We start from the raw sequence: 16,298 nt of genomic DNA, 5'->3' as shown, positions 1-16,298 counted from the left end.
ATGCCGAATGTTTGTAGTTCTAAAATTGACCACTGGCATTTATCTGCCTAATTTTTTACAGGTACTACGATTTTATGAAGGTTACTCAGATTTTGTAGCCCTGAAGCTTTGAAATGGCGTCCAATTCTAAGTCTGCTTTTATTAGTGATGATGATATTACTAAATATGTCAATTCTTGCGGTGAAGATGAGGATTTTGTGGACGATATTGGAGAAGGGTGTCCCTCTATTTTAACATTACATGTTTTGTTCAAATTTTTTTTCTACTAGTATTTTATAATAGCATCAGCAAACAATATATGTCAAAGATGAAAACAAATGTAGTAAAGGTTTCCTTAAGTTTTTGAATATGTAACTTCATTTACTTGCGATCATAATTTTTTTCCTAAACTGCTGTAAAATCAGCAGAAATGCCTGGGCAATTTTAGCACACTTCCTAGGATATTGGTTGGCACTCAAAGGGTTTAAGTAGGAGGTGGTTACCTATCTCAGCTCAAAAGACAGCAGTTTCGCTTTCTATTCTGCTCACTCAAAGAACTATGCAAAACAGCTCAGAATACTTGATCACAATACTGGAACACTGATCGCAGGTGGGAGAGAGGAAAGGAAGAATGGTGAATGAGGTATTCGATGAGCTCTTTCCCCGTTCAGGGTTCAGCAGTGTTGGGGTTTCACTTGTCTCTAATCCCAGAGAGGAATCTAGTTCTGGAAGTTGAACCTGTGTTTAATAAGCACAGTGTGTTCAATAAAACATTTTTATTCTGTACAATATATATATATATATATGTGTGTGTGTGTATTTAAATATATATATGTATGTACATATATATATACGCAAAGAAACTTCAACCAACAAATCCCTGAGTCCATGGGAACCCAGGACACTAACAAAGGGAAAGGAGGGAGTCCATGTCCTAAAGAGTAGGAAATATGGCAACAACTTTCCCTTCTCTCCAGGTTCCCAGCAACAGAGGGAAAGGGATAGTCACTGCAAATTACTAAAACAAGAGGACTTATGTAGGAGCTGGAAGCAGGGTGGGGGTGGTGGAACGGGAGCTGTGGGTCAGTGTGGGAAAGTAAAACATACGGCTTGCTCCAGCATTAAAACCAACAGGTCACTCCTGGCCGGATAGCTCAGTTGGTTAGAGCACTGTCCTGATATGCCAAGGTTTCTGGTTTGATGCCCAGTCAGGGCATATACAATAAATGCATATATGAGTGAAACAACAAATCAATGTTTCTCTCTTCCCTTCCTCTTTCTAAAACCAATTGAAAAAAAACACACAAAAAACCAACAGATCACTGCAGAAGAGGGGACAAAACTGATTGACATGCAGCTGACCTTTGGTATACCAAGCCTTAGCTTGGCAGCCCCACACCTGGGCCAGCTCAACAAATAGCACCTGTGGGGCCTATGAGACGAGAAACGGGGGAAATGGCCCTTCAGTGAAGAAGGGAAGGGCCATAAAGCTGAGGAATAGGCTGCATGTCTCAGCACAGGATGGAACATTGCCATTCACTGTCCCTGTGCCATTTCTTCAGACCCTAGGCCACCAGATGGCCAGGAGCCTGAGTAGATGTCTTCTGTCCACAGTCAGGTAGAGATGGGCAACTTACATGGTCTTCAGAAGAGGTATAGAAAAAGGAGTGTTTTCGAGGACCACTCCCAGTTGTGACAATTCCTGAAGTGCAGGGACCACACCGGTGAATCATGCCCAGTCCTGACAGTGGGGCCAAGGTGGCAGCGGTCAGCTCCCTCCGGAGACAGGTCATGGGGTTTCCAGGGTGGATGAGCCAACGAGATGGACACACAGCTGCTGAGCACTGCCCTGAATTCTCCTGTCTTCTCCCTCAGGGCTTTCCCTCCCTGGCCACACCAAGCTTGGCACCTTTCCAGCATGGTGGCAGGGAGCACCCCTCTCCCTAGCCTATTAACACACAGAGCCGCCAACAGGGGGCAGCATGGCCAGAGGCATCTTATATTGTAGGGACAGCAATAGAGCTGCGCCTGCTTGGAGTTCAGAAGCCCACGTTGGCCTGGGCTTCTCCCGCTGCAATGGCTTGCACATCTGTGACATGGCCGATGCCCTTGGTGACACCCTCCCGGAACAGCAGCTTGGCGCCCACCTTCAGGTACTCTGGGTGTTTCAGGAAGCGGAAACGTACCACTGCCTTCTCCCCCGTCCGCAGCTTGTCCTGCAGCAGATATGCGGTCACTGGCCCTGCTAATGCCTCGGGTCCCATTCTCTACCAGCCTGGGTTCTCCACCCTCTGGGGCCTATCAGGCTTCTACCCACTCTGAATGGGTCTTTGCCCCTTTTGTGGGACCAGGGAGTTCTCTCTGAGTCTGGGGCCAGGCCTTTCTGGAAGGAGAATTCTGACTTTTCCCTGGAAAAATGTGCACAGCTGGGTCCCTCTCACCTTGGCATGGATCTTTTCCACCACTGCCGTCTGGCGGACATTGCCCACGTGTACTGTCACTTGGAAGCCTCGCCGGAAGGTGGTGGCATGGAACAGTAGGACTATTTCTGCCTCGAACACTGAGCAGATGGTGGGGTTCATCTCGGGGCTCACCATCACCATGCCCTGGGGAGGACAGCCCCAGACCTCATGTTAGTCTCTCACCCTTACAGCTCCCTCAGTTTCCTCTTCCTCTAGGACAGTGGTTCTCAACCTTCCTCCTGCCGCGACCCTTTAACAGTTCCTCATGTTGTGGTGACCCCCAATTGCACTGTTACAAATTGAACATAATTAAAACATAGTGATTAATCACAAAAACAGTAATTATATATGTGTTTTCCAATGGTCTTAGGCAACCCCTGTGAAAGGGTTGTTCGACCCCCAAAGGGGTCGCAACCCACAGGTTGAGAACCGCTGCTCTAGGACTTCAAACACAAGACCTCAGAAGGCAATATCCAAAGCTCTCCTCTTAGGAGGAACCCTCCTTACCTACCTCCCAGGTCCTCTAACCCTTCTAATGATTTGTATTTCTAGGGTCCTGGACACTTGGGTTGGACCGCAGTGATTCACAATTAGTGATCTGTGCTTTATGATACTCTAACCCTTTTCAAACACAGACCGCCTGTGTAACCAGCTTCCTGGGGGAGAGACCATGTTCTCTTTGAGGTCCCCTTACACAGGTGCTTCCCTTGTGTCCCCTCTCCGACCCACCCTCCCACCTCACCTTTCGAAGGAGCGCACGGTCAAAGTCCCCGAGGGCCAGTGTGGCAGCCTGACCAGCTCGCAGTACACGACAGGCAGAACGGTTGCGCTGGATGCTGCATACTCTCAGCTCCAGGAAGCAGCCATCGTCCGTGGGGCCCACCACCAGCTGGTCGCCCTCACGGCAAATCCCACTGCAGCCCAGAGGGCGGATGGCACAGCGTCAGCCCAGGCTCCCTTACTTACTTCGCTGCCAGGGTCACCCAGAGCATTCTTTCCCCTCTATGGGGGGTCCCTCAGGAGGGGAAAAGAGACCCTAAATTCTGACTTAGGGAAAACATCCTAACTTGGAGATAGAGGAGATGGCCGCTTGCCCCAGTTCAGAGTTCAGATTCTGCAGGGTAGTACCAGGAAAGGCAGTGACGACTGGCAGAGGTGTGACACTGAACATCTGATCCTGAAAGAGCAAGGCAGCCCCTTGGGTTTCATCCTCTGCTTTGGAAAGTCTTAAGGGCCCTCTCATTTCCCTACTTGAAAATGAGGTCAGCTGAATACACTCTAGTTTTCTTCCTGGGGCCCAAGACCCACACTTCTCCCTCAGGGGCCTGGAGATGCCCTGTAAAGCAGCAATACTGTTTCTTCCCTCACAAGCCACTGGACTAGCTTTCTCCAGCTCTTCTGATGGTGAAAGCCTAATCTGAAGATAAGCACAACTTTTAGCTAAGCTCTGTTCAAGTCCAGGGTCTCCTTTGGACCATGATGTCTTCTAGTGTCTGGGTATGTGAGGGCTGAGTGGGGTGGGCAGCAAGCAAGGAAATTCACCTGGAAAGTGTCCCTCCAACAACTGTCCCCACCTCTGGTACTGTGTAGATTTCATCCACCTGAAGCCAAAGAAAATTCTATCAATGGCCTGTGCAGGTGCAAAATCTCTAAGTCTCTTAAGCAGACTCGGGGCTTCGCCAGAATTAGTCCTTCCTAGTTCCCCGGCTCACTGCCTGTTTGGGTGGACAATTTACCTGAAACTCTGTCAGCTGCTGCATGAGTTCCTCCTGCTCTTTGCTGTTGGTGAGCGGTGGCAGGATGTTCAGAAAGACTTTGAGCAGGTCCAAACTCTCTCCAGACACACTGGACAGGGTGAAGATAGGGGTGACGCTGTAGAGGGAGGCATGAGATAGACAGATGAGGAAAGTTCTAACAGGAGGCAGAGGCTAGAGCCCATTCATGGAAAGGTGAGCTTTTATCAGGGTGGCTAGGCCCCTCCTGATAACCTTCCCAGGAGCTTCAGGCCCTCTCTCTGTGAACCAGCCAAGGACCTATCCAGAGCCCAGGGGGGTTGGTGAATGCCTGTCACAGCACTTTGTCTCCAGGGTCCCAGGCATCAGCAAAGCTCCAGGCTGGCTTGGGGAAAGGGTCGGCCCTTTAGCAAAGACACCCTCCCACAATCCCAACCTGCAAACCACAGAACTGAGCCAGACTGGTTTGGTCCCGAGGTGGGACACGCTGTTCCCAGGCCGGTGGCAGCCTTCCCGTGGATCGGGGCTCTGGAGTGAAGAAGGCTTACTTGGGCGACTGGGCAAACTGCTGGGCAGCGGTGACGGCATCATCCTCAGAGATGACCAGCATGGGGACTTTGTGGCAGCCGGGCTGCTTCAGGACCCGCTCTAGCTGGCGTACTGTCCTCTCCACTGTGGTCTTGGCGCACAGGTCCACCTTGCTGACCACGATGAAGAAGGGCACTTTCAGGGCCAGGGCCAGTCCCAGATGTTCCCTTGTTGTGCCGGCTGCCTCAGAGAAGGAAGGCAGGAGTCAGGAGGGAAGAGTGCGGATATGGGAGGGAGGAGAGGGAACAAGAGAAAAGTTCATCTGGCTCCCAGGTTGGAGGAGACCCAGGGTAGGAGAAAGTCAGCACCCCCTTCCAGCCACATCCCTGCCCCAATGCCTCGTACCAATCCCAGTGTTAGCACTAACGAGGAGCAGGGCACAGTCAGGGCAGTAAGAGGTGAGGCCAAAGATGGTGGTGTGTAGGTACTTGTGGTGGCCGGCCAGGTCGATGAAGGTGATCATCTTGGAGCTGCTCTCACAGATCTCTTCTGCCGTCCGTGAGTCACTGTAATTCACCACCTGGCCCAGAGCCCAGGGCTCTCAGTGCCCCTGCCAGCCTCCCCAACCCTTTCAGAGTTGCCAGGACCTAAACCAGTCCCTGGGTCACCCTGCCTCTTAACCCTGAGCCCATTTCTGATTTAATTCAGTTGATTCCCCATGGGTTTTCTAAGGAGGACAGAGCTTGTGCACTGCCCTCAGGGCTTTATCTACTCTACTCCAAAAAGTCTCCACACACTCCCTCAGACTCTGTCCCTCACCACTACCTGCCCATCCTCACAGTCTGGCCCCACTGGGTCCCGTTGACTGCATGCACCTCTCCCTTGCTGTTAAAGCCCAGGATCTCGAAGCTGATGCTGGAGGTCCGGCCAGACTGAATCTCATGCAGGTGGCGGAACAGGTTGAGCCGAGCCCGGCCCCGGCCATTGTCCAGCTCTCCTTGGGTCAGGACTCCAAGCAGAGTTGACTTCCCCGAGTCCACATTCCCCAGGACAGCCACACGAAGGTCCAGAAACTGTGGATGAATTGTCAGAGGTAAGGGCTCCAATCCCTTCTCTCTCTCTACTGAAGGTTGGGTCAAGGGCAGTGCTGCTCCCTGCGAACCAAATGAACTGGATACCCCTAGGGTCACAGGCCAGGAGACAGCCTGCCACCACAGGGTCCTCAGGGAGCATGGGTGTGAAAGGCAGGGAAAAGTGTGCTCACCTGCTGGTTGTCAGGGACCTTTCGTACCAGCACCTCAGTGATCTTTCGGGGCATGTCGCTATCATAATCCACTTCGCGCTCCCGGAGAACAGTGATGTCTGCCCCGACCCTATCACAGCAAGGCCGAAGCTGCCACATCTCGCTTGTACTCCCCCATCCCCAGCCTTCCATCCTGGCTCTGGACCAATGGCCTTCCCACACGTCCCAGAGAGCTCCCAACGCGTTACTTTCTCTCCTACCACCCTCCAATCTATCCCATATCCCATATCCACGTGTTAAAGATCCCTTTAAACAAACAAGTAAACAAGTCTTAAGTCAAAAAGCAAAAAAGCCTAGGTTCAAATGTGGAGGAGCTCAGAACTAGCCCTCCCCACTTCAGCCCTTTGTCAAGAGAAGGCAGCAAAAGGAAAGTATCTTCTTGGCCCTAAGGCCCTAGGTGACTGGATGCACTTGGGTTCTCCCCAGAGTTAGGGAAGCGAGAGCTGAGGGGGGAGGGGAAGCATACTTCTCTGCCATCCGGTGCAGGGTCTTGAGGGAGGCCCGCATCTCCTCCTCAGCCAGCCCCACCAGCAGCCCATTGTCCTCCACCCCAATCTGGTAGACTGCCTCACCACGGCCCTCCTGGAGCCGCCACTTCATCTGTGTCACCAGGTGCTCAAAGCGGTACTGGGATGGATTCACCAGCTTCAGCTTAGGGCAGGTGAGGGATCAGGAGAAGGAGAAATCAGAGATGCTCCTCCTAAACCCACATGCTCACCACCTGTCCTGCTGTAAGGACCAGGACCTTCCCTTCCCACTTCCCCCCTCTAACAGTGAGTCCCCCCCAATAAAATGAGGTACAGAGCCCTTACCCTGAACCACATCCCTAAATTACTACAGATCATGAAGTTGGAAGGATCTCAGAGAAATCGCCATCCCATGCCAGCAAGGACAACCTGCACCTCCCCAGCCTAAGACTCACTTTATATTCGATGTTTCCATCTTCAGCCTGAAAAGAAACAGAAAGTGGTTACCAAATACGGTCCAGACCCAACCGCTACTTCCCCGATTCCTGATGGCGCCCAGGCAACAGCTAACTTGAGAGAGCAGGAAGCCCCAGTGGCAAAGGTCATTGGCAGACAAGCCCTCTACCCAGCCCCAATGTGACTTCTCCCAAGGAAAGGCCTCTAAGAACAATCACCCGTCTAAGCCAGGAACAGAACCCTGAGTCCCTCCTTGCTTTGGTCACTGGCAGCATGTTCTTCCTAGAGCAGCGGTTCTCAACCTGTGGGTCGCGGCCCCTTTGGCGGTCAAACGACCCTTTCACAGGGGTCGCCTAAGACCATACTGCATATCAGATATTTACATGACGATTCATAACAGTAGCAACATGACAGTGATGAAGTAGCAACGAAAATAATTTTATGGTTGGGTCACAACATGAGGAACTGTGTTTAAAGGGCCAGAAGCTTGAGAACCACTGTCCTAGAGGCAAGATCACTCCTTCCTTTTCTCTTCAGGCCCTCAGACTGCCGTCCCCAGAAATCTATGTCTCCGCTGTGTCTGGGCTGTTGAGGCCATTCTCTGCCACTGGTCTGGGAGACACCATTTCCTTCCTCCCCACCCTCCTCAGCTGATGTCACCAAGAGTAAGAGAATGCAAGAGGTTCTGGACCAGGGCCAATGGCTGAACTCAGCCTGGTCATTACAAGCTCAATGAGAGAGGAGCTGAAACAAGAGAGCGAGAGGGCTCCAAAGTTGGGGCTGAAGAGAAGAAACTCAGAAAATATAATTAAGGGGACAGACTCACCGTGGCTTTTATCTCCTACCCCCTAACCCAGGGGTGGGGAACCTTTTTTCTGCCAAGGGCCATTTGGATATTTATAGCATCATTCGAGGGCCATACAAAATTATCAACTTAAAAATTAGCCTGCTGTATTTGGTCAAACAATTAACTCACCCCTAATGCCTTGGCAGGACCAGACCAAATGATTTGTCTGGCCTCATACGGCCCGTGAGCTGGACGCTCCCCACACCTGCCCTAACTCTTATGTCTAAGCTGAGGTGGAATCCTGAGTCCACTCGTCTCCTCTACCTCTTCCCTATATTAAGTGACCCAACAGAAGTATCCTATTGCCTGAGCCTTCCCCTCTCAGGTGCAAAAGGATATGAGATTTGCTGGTTCTGCCTGTCTTGCATTTCTGTACTCCTCCTCATTGGCGATTTCTCTTTCTCCCTTTCTGTCATCATTCCATCTCCTCAAGGCCCTCTGACTCCAGGCTCTAATAGGCCTTCACCTATCATCTCTATTTTATGGAGTATAAGGGAGATCTTTACTCATCAACAAAGACCTTCCTTTTTACCATTTTGACGGAGATGAAAAGTTAGAATGAATGGCTTCAGAAAAGTGGTCCAAGGATGATCCAAAGTGTGGCCCCAGGACCAGCTGCAGTAGAACCACCCAGGAACTTGTAAATGCAGATTATCAGGCCCACCTGACCTACTGAGTCAGGAACTCTAGGGGCGGGGCAGCAATCAGATGATTCTGATACTGTGCTAAAGTTTGATAACCACTGCTTTAGGCTCTTCTTCTGGGTCCTTCTTTGCTAAGATGGACAAAGTAGCATTATTCTCTGCCTTAAGGTGTAGATGAAGCAGGTATGTGGAGGCTGCCCTCACATCCTCCTAGGACAGGCAAAGGGCAGGATTACCTGACTGACTGTTCTGGGGTGTGTGTGTGTGTATGTGTGTGTATGTGTGTGTACTCAGGGATAAGGACAGAACATACTGCTCTTTTCCCCGGTACTCGCCTCCTCCCCACGGAACAAGTGTAGAAAACTCTGCCTCTCCATCCCAGGACTAGTCTCCCTGCTCGTAGTGCAGCACAGGCATGAACCTGGGCATCCATTCTGATCACCCCAGGGGATGGGAGTGGGATCTCCCTCCCCCACTTCTCCTCCTGGCATTACCTAGAGCAGAATAGGGGGATCCACCTCCCCACTCTTCCTCTCCGGGGTCCTGATCCCGGAGGAGAGGGCCAGTCTCTCTAGCCCTCCTCCAGGGGTCCTGGGACCGGAAGGAGGGGTTCTACTCTCCCCAGGGGTCCTGACACCGGAAGGGGGTGTCAAGTCTCTCCGTCCCGCCTTCCCGGAGTCCCGGGACCGGAAGAAGTGGTTTCTTCTCAACCCGCCACTTCTCAGGTGCTCACCTCGGGGGGCAGATACGGGGGGTTGTTGGCTTTGCTCCCTCTGTTCTTTCCGTTCTTCTTCTTCCCCTTCGGGCCCCCGCAGCCGCTGCTGCCCCCGGCGCCCCTAGCCTTGAGGGTTCCGCCCATGGCCGGGCCCCCTCCGGGCCGGCAGCAGCCGCCGAACAGCTCCGATACCCGCGAGTCCATTCGCCGCCGCCGCCGCCGCCAGCCCCCCGCCCGGCCCCTCCCCCCCGCCACTACCGCCGCCGCCGCCCCTACTGCCACCGCCGCGTCGGGCCAGCCAGAGGAGAGCGGGGTGGGGCCCTGCCCAGGCCACGCCCCCACCCGTCTCCGGCTCTAGGCGCGTCAGAAACAGCCGCGGTGCACCACGGGATATCGAGTCCTCAAGCCCGAGAGCTTCCTCCAAAGAGGTCGCCGCCGTCCTACAACTCCCAGGAAGCATCGCGGCGCAGGGGCCGCAGGTGGCTTCGGGGCGTAGACCAGGAGCGCGCCTTTGCTCGCAAAGGTCTAAGGGAGCTGTAGTCGGTTCCCAGTCTCCGCGCTCTGAACGGGTCTTTATCTAAGAAGGCCTTGGGCTGGGGGGTCACCGGAGGGCTTACTTCGGAATCCAGCTTGGAGGACACTCCTGGGTGTGGCCCCTTAGCGCGGTCCCAGGCAACAGGTTTTAGACCTGGAGAGTTGCAAATGCACGGCGACCGGTCCCTCCAGCCTGCTGGCTCCGCCCCACCTCTGTTTCTTCCCCGATGGTCGGCGTGCCGTCGGGGTGAGTCAGGGCGAATGCCAGGGCGGAGGCGGGTGATGGTTAGCCTAATTATGGCTGTTATTGTTACGATGATTATGCCGCCTTTACACAGCAGTCACTGCTTTATTACCGGCTGGCACCCTCCGGGGGCTGGTTTTAGCAGCCCAAGACACCGCGGTAGCGCCAACAGGAGGCCCGAACCCATAAACCAGCCTTGCTGCCCGAGGGTTACAAGGATGCCCGCCGCGAGTATTGCTCCTCCTCCTTGTTTTGAAGCAGAACCAATCGGGGAGAACCGAGTTTAGTTTTAAAACATTCAGGGCTATAGGAGGGGCGGGCTCGGGTTACCTCAACCACATCGAGGGCGGGGACGTGGCCGAGAATAGAAACTTGGCCGAGGGCCCCAGAGGATTGCTGCTGACTTTTGACTTCCTTGCCAAGTCATCCCTCTTGCTCTTTAGAGCTCTGGCAGCCAGCGAAGAGTAAACATTTAGCGACATAAGCCAGTGTGCAAGACACTGGAAAAGCAGAGTGGAGAAGCAATTAGTGTTGCTGGGTTGGGAGTCAGGACGCCAGGGTTCAATTCCGAGCCCCTGGCTCTCTCATGACTCACCATTCATTGTATGTCCACTTCCCCTCTCTTAACAAACAGCGAGATGCTCACAGGCAGCCAAGAAATAAAACAGCCCACCCCTCCAGACCTCAGTTTAACTTGGAAAATTAGAAGCAGCAACAGTGGCTTACCTCTGGTGATCCTTTCAGGAGTTCAGACGTGGTAGAATCCATGGCTTTCCCCCAAGACGACAAGGAGGGTGGCAGATTACTAATTAGAGTTGCTGCCCACCTGGCATAACTCCCCCAAACAGTGGGAGCTGACGGGCCAAAAGCTGCAAAAGACCTTAGCTGACCCAGCCAATTATGTGGTCTTCAGTGGTTGAAAGCACATTTGACTTCTCAACCCTGTTCAGCTAAAGGAAATTTATACTGCAGAAGTCAACCTTAGCCTCTGCAACGTAGAGGCTGAGACCCAAAAACTCAGTGACAGATCTCAAGAAGGATGGGGATTGGAAGGGAGAGCTAAGGCCATTCCCATTTTCTCACCACCAGCAGCTCTGGGCTCTCCTGATAGCCAGGGCCTGCTGCGCTTGCCTGATAACACTTGTCTTCTCATCTTCGTGGATCTTTCAACTCCTCCAACACACAGTTTCACTTTACCCATCCCAATACCCTTGTCTCCTAAGTGGAGGACTTTTGAGAGTTGGGAGAGGATAACTAATTTTGATATCCCATTCTTTTAAAAAATTTATTATTGATCTGTTTGTTTTTCAATATCATTCATACACTTTTTTCAATATCATTTTTTTATCCTCACCTGAGGGTATTTCCCATTGATTTTTAGAGAGAGTGGAAAAGAGAGAGAAAGAGAGAAATATGGATGTGAGAGAAACATGGATTGGTTGCCTCCTGCACTCGTCCTGGAGCCTGTAACTGAGGTCTGTGCCCTTGACTGGAATCGAACCCAGGACCCTTCAGTCCCCAGGCTGACGCTCTATCCACTGAGCCAAACTGGCTAGGGCAATATCCCATTCTTGAACAACCTGGCTTACCACAGATAGGAGTGAAGGCTGGCAGAGAAGTAGGCTGAATACAGATGTCTGTCCAGGAGGGGATCAGGGTCCTGGGAGAAGGAAGGTGCTATGTGTTTAGTTTCCTGGAGGAATTACTTGTGAGATGCTTATGCTGTGGTTGACTGGGATATATATGTATACACACACACACACATACACCTTTTTTTCCTGGGATGTAATTAGTCATTTATTCTGTGTATAGTGCTTTTACATAAGATTTTAATTTTTTGGAATTTATCTTTATGTAGGATGTGTGGTAGGAACTAATTTGATATTCCCCCCTCTAATTGGATAGGAATTTGTCTCAAGTTATTTGCTTTTTGTTGTTGTTGTTAATCCTTACCCGAGGGTATTTTTCCATTGATTTTTTAGAGAGAATGGAAGGGAGGGGGAGAGACAGAGAGAAAGAAACATCCATGTGAGAGAGACACATTGATCGGTTGCCTCCCACACGGTCCCTGACAAGGGCCAGGGATTGAGACTGTAACCAAGGTCTGTGGTCTTGACTGTAATTGAACCTGGGGCCCTTCAACCCATGGGTTGTTGCACTATCCACTGAGCCAAACTGGCCAGGGCTCAAGTTATTTGCTTTGAAAAGTCACCCTCATAATATACTAAGATTTATATATACATGGATCTGTTTATGGACTCTCTTCTGTTTTATGATTTGTTTGTTTATTCCTGAGTCAATACCACAATATTTTAATAATAGTAGTTTTATAGTATGTTTTAAAAAATATTATTGATTTCAGAGAGGGAGAGGGAGAGAGATAGAAACATCAATGATGAGAGAGAATCATTGATTGGCTGCCTCCTGCATGCCCCACACTGGGGATCAAGCTGGCAACCTGGGCATGTGCCCTGACTGGGAATCGAACCGTGACCTCCTGGTTCATAGCTTGATGCTCAATCACTGAGCCATGCCGGCAGGGCTATAGTATTTTATTTTTTAAGCGATTAACATTTTTTTAAAACTAGTGTTTATTTTGTAAGTGAAATCCTCAAGAAACTTTAAAAAGTTCTGAAGGCCTAGAGATAACCAGGTTTCAGATAAGATTATAGGCAGGTGCTGACTGTTGGTTTCTTGGTTGCTAACGCCTAAATTTCATTGTGCTCAATTCTGTACTTCCATGATTCTTCTAGTTGAGGAGTGGCGAATTCCTCCGACTTTCGGCATACATCAACATTTACCACAATAAGAATGATAAGAAAAACAGTGGCAATATCCATCATTGTCATTGCAAAGGGAAAGATTTTATAACCCAGGGAGAAACTTGCCACAGCAAATCCAAAAATCAAAATCATTAATCCAGTAAAGAAGAAAAAGTATCATTTGCAGAATCTATTTGGACACTTTCCTTGGATTATTCTCTGCAACCAAGTCTGCTGAGTATAAACTTGAGATGTTGAGATCATGATGAGTTTAATCTTGTATTTTTTAAAAATCCTGTTGAAAGTGTTATATATGTCCCCCTTCCCCCGCCCCATTGCCCCCTCCATCCTTCCCCTGCTGCCCACCCCAGGCCTTCACCACCCTATTGTCTGTGTCCATGGGTTATACATACAAGTTCTTTGGTTGATCACCCCCACCCACCTTGTCTCAGAGATTCCACACTCTGTTTCATGCTTCCATGCCTCTGGATCCACTCTGTTCATCAGTTTATTTTGTTACTTAGATTCCACATGAGTGAGATCATGTGATACTTGTCTTTCTCTGACCGACTTATTTCACTTAGCATGATACTCTCCAGGTCCCTCCATGTTTTCTCAAAGGGTAAGAGATCCTTATTTTCTACTACTCCATAGTATTCCATGGATCAGTGAGACAGTGCTCAATTCTGTACTTCCATGATTCTTCTAGTTGAGGAGTGGTGAATTCCTCCGACTTCCGGCATACATCAACATTTACCACAATAAGAGTGATAAGAAAAACAGTGGCAATATCCATCATTGTCATTGCAAATCATGAGCAATTCGTTTATTGATGGGCACTTGGGCCGTTTCCAGATATTAGCTATTGTAAACTGTGCTGCTATGAACATAGGGGTGCATCCATTCTTTCTGATTGGTGTTTCAGGTCTCTTAGGATCTATTCCTAGAAGTGGGGTCCCTGGGTCAAATGGCAGTTCTGTATTTAATTTTTTGAGGAAACTCCATACTGTTTTCCATAATGGCTGCACCAGTCTGCATTCCCGCCAGCAGTGTACTAGGGTTCCCTTTTCTCCGCATCCTCGCCAGCACTTGACATTTGTTGATGGTAGCCATTCTGACAGGTGTGAGGTGATACCTCATTATCTTTTAATTTGCATCTCTCTGATGATCAATGACTTTGAGCATTTTTTCATGCCTCTTGGTCATCTATATGTCCACTTTTGGAGAAGTGTCTATTTAGGTCCTTTGCCCATTTTTTAATTTGATTGTCTTCTTTTGTTAAGTTGTATGAGTTCTTTATATATATATATATATATATATATATATATATATATATATTTTTTTTTTAATATATTTTATTGATTTTTTACAGAGAGGAAGGGAGAGAGATAGAGAGTTAGAAACATCGATGAGAGAGAAACATCGATCAGCTGCCTCCTGCACATCTCCCACTGGGGATGCGCCCGCAACCCAGGCACATGCCCTCGACCGGAATCGAACCTGGGACCTTTCAGTCCGCAGGCCGACGCTCCATCCACTGAGCCAAACCGGTTTCAGCTATATATTTTTTATATTAACTCTTTATCAGATGTGTCATTGCCAAATATATTCTCCCACACAGAGGGCTCTTTTCGTCTTGCTGATGTCTTCTCTTGCTGTATAGAACCTTTTTATTTTGATGTAGTCCCATGTGTTTATTTTCTCCTTAGTTTCCTTTGCCCTAGGACAGTGGTTGGCAAACTGCGGCTCGTGAGCCACATGCGGCTCTTTGGCCCCTTGAGTGTGGCCACGAAGTTTCAATCACACTGTACATGCACGCCCGCACGTGGTATTTTGTGGAAGAGCCACACTCAAGGGGCCGCAGTTTGCCAACCACTGCTCTAGGAGATGTATCCATAAACATATTGCTACGAGAGATGTCTGAGATTTTGCTGCCTATGGTTTCATGTAGGATTTTTATGGTTTTCTGACTCACATTTAAATCTTTTATCCATTTTGAATTTATTCTTGTGCATAGTGTAAGTTGGTGGTCTAGTTTCCTTTTTTGCATGTATCTGTTCAATTTTCCCAACACTGTTTATTGAAGAGACTGTCTTGACTCCATTGTATGCTCTTGCCTCCTTTGTCAAATACTAATTAAATGTAATGGCTTGGATCGATTTCTGGGGGGGGTCTCTGTTCTGTCCCATTGATCTATATGCCTCTTCTTGTGCCAGTACCAGCCTGTTTTCATTATGGTGGCTTTGCAGTATAACTTGATATCTGGTATTGTGATTCCTCCAACTTTGTTTTTCTTTCTCAAGATTGCTGCAGGTATTCAGGGTCTTTTTTGGTTCCATATAAATTTTTGGAGTATTTGTTCTAGATCTGTGAAATATGCTGTTGGTATTTTAATAGGGATCACATTGAATCTTATCTTGTATTTAATGCAGCTCTTGAACAACCAGAAAAGTCAAACTCCTTTTAAGATGAGATGCCAAACACAGCTCTTTGTGTTTCTCTTATAGGAGATAGGATCTTGTTTGGATAATTGCAATAACCTGGGTTCTCATGGAAGGCCATTTTCACCCATCAGCATAGCTTTCTCTCAATCCAATGACATAAGATCGATTAACATTTTTTAATTGATTTCAGAGGGGAAGGGAGAGGGAGAGAAATAGAAACATCAATGAGTGAGAATCATCCATTGGCTGCCTCCAGCATGTCCCCTGAAACCCAGGCATGTGCCCTGACCAGGAATCAAATCAGGACCTCCTGATTCATGGGTCGACACTCAACCATTGAATTATACCAGTCGGGTCATTTATAGTATGTTTTGGTCTCTGGCACGTACTTCCTGAAACACAACCTTTCTTGGCCTCCTTGACTTGACACGTCTATTTCTATTGATACTTCTCTGGCAACTCCTCAGTCAGAGAGAGACACATGGATGAGAGAAAATGATTGATTGGTTGCCTCCTGCAAGCCCCCTACTGGGGACTCAAGCCTGCAACCCAGGCATGTGCCCTTGTCTGGAATTGAACCTGGGACCCTTCAGTTCGCAGGCTGACACTATCCACTCAACCAAACTGGCTAGGGCTTTTTTATTTTTAATACAGATTTTTTTTTATTGACTTCACAGAGGAAGAAAGGAGAGAGAGAGACAGACAGACAGACAGACTGACATTGATTGGCTGCCTCCTGCATGCCCCCTACTGGGGATCGAGCCTGCAAACTAGGCATGTGCCCTTTACTGGACTCGAACCCGGGACCCTTTAGTCTGCAGGCTGACACTCTATCCACTGAGGAAAACCAGCCAGGGCTCCCTGGGTGATCTTATCCCATCCCATGCTGATGACGCCCAAACATTTATCTCTATTCCTAAATATCTGTTCAATGAAACAGCAAACTCAACCTATCAAAAACAGAACTCATCTTTTCTCCTTATCCACACCTCCAAAAAAGTGATCCTACCCGTGTTCTTTTTTTTAAAAAAAAAAAATAGTTTTAAAAATGTTTTTTAATTGATTTCAGAAAGGAAGGTAGAGGGAGAGAGAGAAACATCAATGATGAAAGAGAATCATTGATCAACTGCCTTCTGCACGCCCCACACTGGGGATGGATCTGCAACCTAGGCATGTACCC

The 16,298-nt window shown here is 49.2% G+C and overlaps 1 protein-coding gene across 3 annotated transcripts; it reads right to left on the bottom strand.

The window, feature by feature from the left end:
* Positions 1 to 740: 740 nt before the first annotated feature.
* On the bottom strand, positions 741 to 10,905 carry GTPBP2 (GTP binding protein 2). Of its 3 annotated transcripts, none has more exons than XM_036316565.1 (12): positions 10,639 to 10,905; positions 6,928 to 6,954; positions 6,472 to 6,656; positions 5,967 to 6,075; positions 5,578 to 5,775; positions 5,108 to 5,282; positions 4,723 to 4,942; positions 4,178 to 4,313; positions 3,984 to 4,042; positions 3,184 to 3,355; positions 2,421 to 2,585; positions 741 to 2,195 (listed from the first exon to the last, which is right to left on the bottom strand). In XM_036316565.1, the coding sequence occupies exons 1-12, from the start codon at positions 10,678 to 10,680 to the stop codon at positions 2,019 to 2,021; spliced, it is 1,665 nt and encodes a 554-aa protein (XP_036172458.1). In that variant the 5' UTR covers positions 10,681 to 10,905; the 3' UTR covers positions 741 to 2,018. The 3 variants fall into 3 exon arrangements, with proteins under 3 accessions (XP_036172458.1, XP_036172457.1, XP_036172459.1); XM_036316564.1 differs by lacking the exon at positions 10,639 to 10,905 and adding an exon at positions 9,153 to 9,365; XM_036316566.1 differs by lacking the exons at positions 741 to 2,195; positions 2,421 to 2,585; positions 10,639 to 10,905 and adding exons at positions 2,600 to 2,730; positions 9,153 to 9,365.
* Positions 10,906 to 16,298: the final 5,393 nt, after the last annotated feature.

Source organism: Myotis myotis, unplaced genomic scaffold (genome assembly GCF_014108235.1).
Source record: "Myotis myotis isolate mMyoMyo1 unplaced genomic scaffold, mMyoMyo1.p scaffold_m19_p_7, whole genome shotgun sequence".
NCBI classification, from domain to species: Eukaryota; Metazoa; Chordata; class Mammalia; order Chiroptera; family Vespertilionidae; genus Myotis; species Myotis myotis.
Note: the sequence above shows the minus strand (reverse complement) of the source record. Positions and strands in the feature narration are given on the sequence as shown.

Bases quoted from the DNA above. Each gene is read 5' to 3' on its own strand.
- GTPBP2 (XM_036316564.1), bottom strand. From the start codon at position 9,338: ATGGACTCGCGGGTATCGGAGCTGTTCGGCGGCTGCTGCCGGCCCGGA. The intron at 6,076-6,471 runs GTATGCTTCCCC...TTGCTGTGATAG, and splicing joins CTGCACCGGATGGCAGAGAA to GGTCGGGGCAGACATCACTG. The intron at 2,196-2,420 runs GTGAGAGGGACC...TATCTGCTGCAG, and splicing joins TGGAAAAGATCCATGCCAAG to GACAAGCTGCGGACGGGGGA.